A 9,639-nucleotide genomic window follows, 5' to 3' on the forward strand; every position below is an offset into this window, starting at 1 on the left:
TCGTTTTTGTTATCTCTAGCACAATACCAGTGTCTACATACGTGAAAACGGTGTATTTCTAATTTTTGTTGGAAAAAATATAGTTTTAAAACGTTCTACCCAATTAAAATGTGAACATTTTAAGTGATTTTCGAACACTGAGATTCATAGTGACGTGGGGGCAATAACATTCCCTCCTTCTGGCCTGAAACTCATTGCAGGTTTTGAAATACACTGTCTTTTTAAAAACTTTTATTCTTACCCTTTGATATCACAGAAGCATTTTTTAGGACCTTTTTAACTACAGAGCATCGAAACGTGACATTTTCACATATGTAGACACTGGTATGGTGCTGGAAATAATGAATAGGAGGTTGAAAGTGGCGGAATTGCCCTTTAACCCAAATCTCCTTTTTTACTAACTCTCTCGTCTCACTTTTGTATGTTAAATACTGAGGGTCGAGTTGGTCTGAATGAAATCAACTAGCAGTTGTTCATTATGTCCTAATATAATGTTTGCGCTTACATAACATCTGTGCCTTAACCCTGATCAGTAACTTCAGAAACAAGGTCTTTACAAGACATTGTACAGGTGGTCGGTGGCCGGTGCTACTACACAGTTCTAAACGGGACAGTGTTTTCTTTTCATGGCTTTCCCAATAAAGGCTGTTTACTTTCCTACTTTCTCTTCTGCTTCTGACCTCACGCTCCAGGCCTATTACTTACTCTTCTCCAATCCAATCGGGAAACAAGGCCATTCTTTGTTAATGAAGAATAAATAATAACCTTCACGAGCACTTTAACTACAGAGCAGTCTAGTGGTTGATCTAAGTCAGTGCTACTGCTCTGCTGTGTGACTAGACTGCATTATATTGGGCTCTTGCTTTTCCGGCCACATTATTAAATACAAGGGCCTGAAAAGCATCACATGTTACCTATCTCTCTGTATGCCCGAACATCTTTTAAAACCACTCATGATCATTTTACGTATTTCACTAAACTTGCAACTGTCACTACCATTATACCCTTTTGTTATTAGTTTATCTAATTTGAAGTGCAACCCTCCCCCTCTCCCCCAACGTACCAGGTAACCTTTTCGTACTTGAAGCTATCTGTTAGATCTCTGGGTAGCCATGTGTTTAAATACTTTTTGACTAATTGTCTCCATCAATCAACTAAGTGCATGTTGATGTCACAATTTGCAGGCACTGAATAGACTCACTCCATTGCAACTATATTATATTTAGATTGACAAAAATATTCTTCAGTTCCTTTTTCTCAGGTGGCTTTTAGCTTCGCATTTGCAAAATTCTACTTTGCTTGTCATTTTCTGTAACTCATGATTTCTATCTGATTGCTTCACCTGGACCAGAGTACTAGACCATACAGTATTGTTAAGACAACCAATATCTCTATTAGACTTGCCATTGATTTAACTATTCAGCAATATGCTAAATATACTATCAGCTTCAGCATAGCTGCATAGAATGGCATGCTGTTGAATTAGCCTGAAGTTGTATACAGCCCACCTGTCATTTGTCATAAACAAAGGTATCTGGTCCAGTGTCAAGCCGTGCTGCTGTCTTGACTTGCTGTCTGCTCTCTGCTGGGTCTCACAACATTCATATCCCTTTCCAGGCTGGATTGATGTCACCTGGGATGCTGGTGGCTCAAACTCTTACCGTATGGGTGCTGAAGGAAAATTTGACCTCAAGCTTGCGCCAGGGTACGACCCTGAGTCTGCGCCATCACCCAAACCTGTCTCATCCACTGTTTCAGGCACAGCGCAGTCCTGGAGCAGCCTGGTGAAAAATAACTGTCCGGACAAGGGCGGCTCCTCCTCGGCTGCAGGGGCCAGCTCTTCAAGCCGGAAGGGCAGTAGCAGCTCGGTGTGTAGCGTGGCCAGCAGCAGCGATATCAGTCTCAGCTCCACCAAGGTAGAGCGCCGGGCCGAGAGCCTGCTGGGGGGGGTCCTAGGGGTCAGTGGTGGCACCATCGGGGCAGAAGGCCAAGAGCCTATTGTGGTACTGTCATCTGAGGCTGGATGCGTGTCCAGCACGTTAACTGCTGAGGGCGGCGAGCGGAAAGCGGGCGCGGACAGGCCAGAGGCTGTAGATGCCACGTCCATCTCCATGGCACTAGTCAGCGTCAGCTCGCCTGACGTCAGCTCGGTGTCCGAGTCCTCCAGTAAGGAGACGGCTTCCCAGAGGCCTCTATGTTCTGCGGCCAGCGCCCGTCTGTCCGTTAGCTCTCTGCTGGCGGCCAGCGCTCCCATGAGCTCCAGCGCCAGCGTGCCCAACCTGTCGTCACGGGAGGCCAGCCTCATGGAATCGTTTGTGAGAAGGGCTCCCAACATGTCCCGCACCAATGCCACCAACAACATGAACCTGAGTCGCAGCAGCAGCGACAACAACACCAACACACTGGGACGAAACGTCATGAGCACTGCAAGTGAGTATTCAGCCTCTACTGTCTGCAGGCCAGGAATGCATGGGATACACAGCCCTCAGCCTTCAGTTCTCCTCAGCCTTCAGTGCACATAAAGGGACCACTGTCCAGCTGGCTATTGGACATGATTGGCATGACTTGTAGAAGGAGCCTTCTAACTTGGGTTTGAGATTTGGTCACACTGACATAAAATTTGAGTATAGCTGCAGCTAGTACAATAATAAATTATAAAATGTTTACAACCTGGAGTAGTTGTCAATTTTACATTGCAAGGACACATGTAATGTTTGAACAAGTACTGTGAATGCACACGTCGCAAAAATATGCAAAATGTTTTACGTTGTGCTCAAAATTGATAATTTGATTACTAATCTGATCACCACACAAAGGGAAGGATCAAAACAGTCACTCATCTAGACAAGAATAACTACTGGCTTCACAAATAAGAGTGGTGTTGCTTTTGTGCTGATGTGTTTTTGTTTGTCTTCGCTCTAATATTAAGCTATTTCGTTAAACCAAGGAGAATCTAACGTAAAAAAAACAAACTTTGCTGACAGTGCATTACTAAAATGTATTTCATTTCCATTTTTTTGTCATCCTTAAATAGAGCTATAGAAATAGTGAGCAGTGGATCATTTTATAATGTTGACATTTTATTTACTCAACATGACTTCCAGTGGTCAGAAGATGCTGACTGAGGCTTGAATGTGACAAGCATGTGTAGTGGTAGAAGAACAACCAGCATGTGTAGTGGCAGAACAACAACCAGCATGTGTCGTGGTAGAAGAACAACCAGCATTCAGTTTGAACTGGAACCAGTCAAAATAATACCTGCTTCTTTTTCTGTTTGGAAACTAATCGCATTTTTGGTTTTTGTTTGTTTGCAGCTTCTCCTCTCATGGGTGCACAGAGCTTTCCTAACCTCACAACCACTGGCACCACCTCAACTGTTACAATGTCCACATCCATAGTAACCAGCAGCAATAATGTAGCCACGGCAACCACAGGTTTGTCGGTTGGCCAGTTGCTCAGTAACACTCTGACCACCAGCCTGACCTCTACGTCTAGTGAGAGCGACACTGGTCAGGAAGCTGAGTTCTCCCTCTATGGTAGGCTATACTAGACTTACTATTATTATTATTCCTATGTTATATACATATTATTATAAATCTCTTTTCTCCTCCTAAACTACTCCTCAGCTTCTTCAACATTTAATGTGTTTCTAATGCCTAACATCCATGTTAACATTTGACACATCTTGACTCCTCATACATTTGGCTAGCACTTTCTCGGAAAGTGCATATGATGATCAGTTTTTTTCTAGTGAGATCTCACACTTGAGTCCTCTCCCTGCAGACTTCCTGGACAGCTGTCGCGCTAACACGCTATTGGCCGAGTTAGATGATGAAGAGGATCTGCCAGAGCCAGATGATGATGATGATGATGAGAACGAGGATGACAATCAGGAAGACCAAGAGTATGAGGAAGTTTTGGTACGGTCCAGGGTAAACCTTGGTTTCCACATTCATTTTAATAGGGTAAAATTTGTTGCAGTTTCTCTTCATATAGTGTACTTGTCGATTTGCATGCTTGTACTCCCTTTTTAAAAATAGTTGCCTGAACCTCCCTTAAATTTGTCTGTAAATTCTGTGGATTGTGAAGTGTGAGATTTGTTAATGTATGCAATTTTTGTTAGTGTTTGGTTTTTATAAATGTTTCTTTGTCCTGTAGATGTCTAATATTGGTGTTGCATGTTTGTGTTGGGTGTAGTACCTTGTCTACCACTCCCAAAGAGCTGATGGCGGTTGTTCATGTCCTGTTTTAACAGGAAGAGGAAGAGTATGAAACCAAAGGGGGTCGGCGTAGAACCTGGGACGATGACTTTGTCCTCAAACGCCAGTTCTCTGCTTTAGTCCCGGCGTTCGACCCCAGACCAGGCCGGACCAACGTCCAGCAGACCACCGACCTGGAGATCCCTCCCCCAGGTAAACACATTTACATTTAAGTCATTTAGCAGACGCTCTTATCCAGAGCGACTTACAAATTGGTGAATTCACCTTCTGACATCCAGTGGAACAGCCACTTTACAATAGTGCATCTAAATCATTTAAGGGGGGGGGGGGGGTGAGAAGGATTGCTTTATCCTATCCTAGGTAAACACACGACACCACCAGTATTCAGTTCAATATGTATGACTGTGGATGGACTTGGTTTTGTACATGGTTACTAGACAAATGGGAAGTCTTTCAGACATAGTTCAGTTGAACTCTAGAGCACAGTGGTGAGTTTTTTTTTTTCTTCTTCATGTCTGTCCTTGTCCTTACAGGTACACCTCGCTCTGAAGTCCAGGAGGAGGTTGAGTGTCCCCCCTCCCCCCACCTTGCCCTCATCCTCAAAGTGGCAGGGCTTGGAACCACCCGAGAAGTTGAACTACCTCTCTCCAACTACAAGGGTACTATCTTTTACTATGTCCAGAAGCTCCTGCAGCTCTCCTGCAGCGGGAGTGTCAAGTCAGATAAACTGCGCCGGATCTGGGAACCCACATATACGTAAGTCTGAATGGTGGTTGTTTTAGCTTTACCTCGTGATTCTGTGGTGAAACCTAATCTAAAAATAGCCTTTTGATCTCCTTTCTTCATGATGTTTTGTGTTGCAGGATAATGTACAGAGAAATGAAGGATTCGGACAAAGAGAAGGAAAGTAGAAAGATGGTAATTGACAGGTTTCACATCCCCTCAGTCCTTCTAAACTGCCCATTTTTAAAATCTTGGCTGTGAATTTCTGTGGCTGTTCTCAAATGTGTAGCTAAATGTTCCTCCTGGACAGCTAGACAGCCATACCTCACTAACCTTTTAAAGACACAAGGAGACTGTGACTGAAAGCCCTATTGGTCATAATGTAACTAGAGTAACTGCACCGGCCTCGTTAGTGGTTAAACCAATCTACTGTAATGCATGTCTATTTGCCTTGAGACTTTACAATCAGGAAAGACCAACATTTGGTTCTTCCTGTTGTAGGGTTGCTGGTCTGTAGAGCATGTGGAGCAATACCTTGGCACTGATGAATTACCAAAGAATGACTTGATAACCTACATGCAGAAGAATGCAGACTCCTCTTTCCTGCGCCACTGGAAATTAACCGGCACTAATAAAAGTATTAGGAAAAACAGAAATTGTTCTCAGCTCATAGCTGCATACAAGGTATAGAACGACATCAAGATGTTGCTTAAATATCTGTCTATCTTCTCTTTTGATATCCTTTTCATTCTTGCTTGACTGTCACTTGTGTTAGACAGTTGTCGCTGTTTTCTTTAGCTAAATGGCTTGTGGCTGTTCTGTAAATAATGCATTACCATGATTTCCATAGACGTCAGTGTTGTGAATCTGTTCCGTTTCATTATTTTGGCATACGAGAATGCAGTAATTGTACAGTAAAATAGCCTTGTCCAGTTTTATGCTACTGTCTTCATTGTTAATCAGTAAGTTTAGTATAGTCAGGGAGCTGAAGGAAACATCCGGTTTTAAACCACGGTCCATATGATTGCTTGCAGGACTTCTGTGAGCACGGATGTAGGTCAGGGGGCCTGAGCCCTGGGTCTCTGGGTGTCATGCAGACCTGTGACATTCTGAGTGTGGCCAGGGAGCAGGCCCAGGCCAAGGCTGGCTCCAGTCAGAGCGCCTGTGGAGTGGAGGACGTGCTCCAGCTACTCCGCATCCTATTCATCATCGGGGGAGACCCCCACGCCCACGCACGCACTTTCCAGGAAGGTACGGATACACATCTCGGAACACGCACTACCAGGAAGTTATGGCTACACCCCTTCGTACCACCACAGACCCCCCCCCCCCCCGTTTGTGTTCTTAATGACACGTTGTTAATCTACTGTGTTATGACTAGATGTGGATGACCTCCAATTCAATGCATCGCCTGAGGAATTCACCAGCAAGAAGGTCACAACAAAGATTCTCCAGCAGATAGAGGAGCCTCTGGCCCTGGCCAGTGGGGCCCTCCCAGAGTGGTGTGAGCAGCTTACCAGCAAGTGTCCTTTCCTCATCCCCTTCGAGACCCGGCAGCTGTACTTCACCTGCACTGCGTTTGGAGCCTCCAGGTTAGTGCTACTTGACATGTAAAAAAAAATGTGTGTCTATCGCGCTCTGTATTCTCCTGAAGATGGTGCATGGTCTTGTACTGCATTGAATAACGAACATTATGTTCCCTCACATATTACAGGGCCTAATTTAATTATTTGAGTGCTGTCCATTTCATTCACCTTTATTCTATACTGACCCTGTGTGTCCTCAAGGGCAATAGTGTGGCTGCAGAACCGGCGGGAGGCCACCATGGAGCGCTCACGGCCCTCCACCACAGTGCGGAGAGACGACCCTGGGGAGTTCAGGGTGGGCCGGCTCAAACACGAGAGGATCAAGGTCCCCCGCGGAGATCAGATGATGGAGTGGGCTGAGAGTGTCATGCAGATCCACGCCGACAGGAAGTCTGTTCTGGAGGTAAAACACCACGCCAGATTACACCATATTTAAGCACATACATTTTACTCCTGGCCTATAAAGCACGCGCAATGGAGGATCTGTGTGAAGGGATTATTGGTTGTCATTGGTTGCCATGAATAAGTGGTCCACATAATGCTGTGTGGTGTGAAATAAGTCCTCATTCATACTCAACAATTTTGTAAGCTTAATGTACATTTGTTTTTGTTTTTAGGGCTTGGTGATGTCTTCCCCGATTTAAATGGCATGGCTATGAAAGTTTGTAGTGACTGACCAATATGTCTTTCTTCCCAGGTTGAGTTCCAGGGGGAGGAGGGCACAGGCCTCGGTCCCACCCTGGAGTTCTATGCTCTGGTGGCAGCTGAGTTCCAGAGGACTTCCCTGGGTATCTGGCTCTGTGATGACGACTTCCCAGACGATGAGTCTCGCCAGGCAAGTGCCACTTTACGGTCACATGAAAGCATAGACCTAAACAGTAATATTATCCATGCAATTACATGTTCTCATTTTCCTTAAAAACAACATACTGTATATTTAGATGTTATGAACCATGTCAGTGTCACTTGAATATTTTTTGGGATTGACACTGTGTGTTGTACTATCAGGTGGATCTGGGTGGGGGTCTGAAACCTCCAGGCTACTACGTCCAGCGCTCCTGTGGCCTGTTCCCAGCCCCATTCCCCCAGGACAGTGACGAGCTGGAACGCCTCAGCAAACTCTTCTTCTTCCTCGGTGTCTTCCTGGCCAAGTGCATTCAGGACAACCGCCTGGTGGACCTGCCCATTTCACGACCCTTCTTCAAGTTGCTCTGTATGGGTGACATTAAGAGCAACATGTCCAAGCTGCTCTATGCGTCCCGCGGGGGTCCTCTCCTCCTTGATCCCACCGAGCAGCACCGCTACTTCTCAGAGATCCAGTCGGAGGCGTCCACCGAGGAGAGCCAGGACACCTATTCCATCGGCAGCTTTGACGAGGACTCCAAGTCCGAGTTCATCCTGGACCCCCCTAAACCCAAGCCCCCGGCCTGGTACCACGGCATTCTGACCTGGGAGGACTTTGAACTGGTCAACCCCCACCGGGCCAAGTTCCTGAAGGAGATGAAGGAGCTGGCGGTGAAGAGGAGGCTGATCCTGGGGAACAAGAGTCTGTCTGAGGATGAGAAGAACACTAGACTGCAGGACCTTATGCTGAAGAACCCCATGGGCTCTGGACCACCACTTAGTGTAGAGGACCTGGGGTGAGCACAGCACCCACCACCACTCATTACTGAGAGTGTTTTTAAAATTTAGTCAAGAATTCAGTGGATGATTTCCTGAATTGGAATGGCATTTTTGCTAATTACTTTGTTTTGTAGGCGACGTATAATCACTTGTGGTACATTTTTAAAATTTGCTCACCTTTTCAGTTTCCAATTATGCTGATTCATTATTTGATCCTTGACCGGTATATCGTTGTCATTCAACATGGCTAATTTTGAGTCCCTTTTCTCCCAGATTGAATTTCCAGTTCTGCCCCTCATCCAAAGTGCATGGGTTCTCGGCAGTGGACCTGAAGCCCAATGGAAATGACGAGGTAGGTAGAGAACTACACCGTTATTGGCCGTGCCCTGAGTTTTACTGGTTAGATGAGTGGTGTCTAAATCTGTCCTCTGTCCCTCTCTGTTAATCCTTCCAGATGGTGACCATGGAGAATGCTGAGGAGTATGTGGAGCTCATGTTTGACTTCTCTATGCACACTGGCATCCAGAAACAAATGGAGGCTTTCAGAGGTATGCCTATTTAAACAACACACGGATTAGTGTTAGTAATCACGTAGAAAAAAATGTTTGCATACTACATTTTGAATGAAATGAACTTTACTTTTCTCAGAGGGTTTTAACCGAGTGTTCCCCATGGAGAAGCTGAGCTCCTTCAGTCACAAGGAGGTGCAGATGATCCTCTGTGGAAACCAGTCTCCTTCCTGGACATCTGAGGACGTCATGAACTACACAGAGCCGAAGCTGGGCTACACTCGGGACAGGTATGATGGCCCTCGTATCTACAGCTTGTAGACTAGATCATTTACTCTGGCCAGCTTGAAAAAGGTTTGTTAGATCTCCTTGTAATGACTCTTGGTCGTGATTTAAAAGGGGTTCAACTGACAAGAAATTAAATGGTGAAGTCACTTAGTTCCTAGAGGAACATGAGAACTTGTACTGCTGCACCAGTACATCAACTAACAGCTTTTTGTTTTGATATTTTGCTGGAGAGATCTTTTTAACTGTATATGTTCTCGTCCTCTCCACAGTCCTGGGTTCCTGCGTTTTGTGCGGGTGCTGTGTGGCATGTCATCTGACGAGAGGAAAGCCTTCCTCCAGTTCACCACAGGATGCTCCACTCTGCCCCCTGGTGGTCTGGCCAACTTGCACCCACGCCTCACCATCGTTCGGAAGGTAAGGCTCTCCGTGAGGCCAATCACTGAGTTTAGGGAACTTTATTAACCTTGCATTACAGTAAGCCATCTGAATGAGGTTGATATGGACATGTTTCAGATATGTTTCAGAAATGCTGCCAGTAGAAATTTGTGAAATGTTTGAAACTAAATTTTCTGTTCAGCTTTAAATGATAGTATTGTAATGCCACTACCTCCACCACTTGTATCTGCCACTCCAGACCTCTGGGATTATAGAGCATGACTGCAACACCGTTAACCTAATTGTTCCCCCTAG

At 45.4% G+C, this 9,639-nt stretch overlaps 1 protein-coding gene across 5 annotated transcripts in view; it reads left to right on the plus strand.

Moving 5' to 3' along the window:
* Positions 1-9,639, plus strand: part of hectd1 (HECT domain containing 1) — a 28,881-nt gene that overhangs the window by 18,180 nt on the left and 1,062 nt on the right. The window contains exons 25-40 of one of the 5 annotated variants that reach the window (XM_064927850.1): positions 1,618-2,430; positions 3,315-3,536; positions 3,784-3,965; positions 4,256-4,412; positions 4,754-4,976; positions 5,084-5,138; positions 5,445-5,627; positions 5,978-6,194; positions 6,325-6,535; positions 6,731-6,932; positions 7,227-7,364; positions 7,538-8,169; positions 8,426-8,504; positions 8,607-8,700; positions 8,801-8,951; positions 9,219-9,363. In XM_064927850.1, the coding sequence (XP_064783922.1) occupies positions 1,618-2,430; positions 3,315-3,536; positions 3,784-3,965; positions 4,256-4,412; positions 4,754-4,976; positions 5,084-5,138; positions 5,445-5,627; positions 5,978-6,194; positions 6,325-6,535; positions 6,731-6,932; positions 7,227-7,364; positions 7,538-8,169; positions 8,426-8,504; positions 8,607-8,700; positions 8,801-8,951; positions 9,219-9,363 (3,704 nt within the window). The remainder of the gene's footprint in view (positions 1-1,617; positions 2,431-3,314; positions 3,537-3,783; positions 3,966-4,255; positions 4,413-4,753; positions 4,977-5,083; positions 5,139-5,444; positions 5,628-5,977; positions 6,195-6,324; positions 6,536-6,730; positions 6,933-7,226; positions 7,365-7,537; positions 8,170-8,425; positions 8,505-8,606; positions 8,701-8,800; positions 8,952-9,218; positions 9,364-9,639) is intronic. The other 4 variants (XM_064927851.1, XM_064927852.1, XM_064927853.1 and 1 more) reach the window with 4 other exon arrangements.

Source organism: Oncorhynchus masou, chromosome 21 (assembly GCF_036934945.1).
Source record: "Oncorhynchus masou masou isolate Uvic2021 chromosome 21, UVic_Omas_1.1, whole genome shotgun sequence".
Classification (NCBI taxonomy): domain Eukaryota; kingdom Metazoa; phylum Chordata; class Actinopteri; order Salmoniformes; family Salmonidae; genus Oncorhynchus; species Oncorhynchus masou.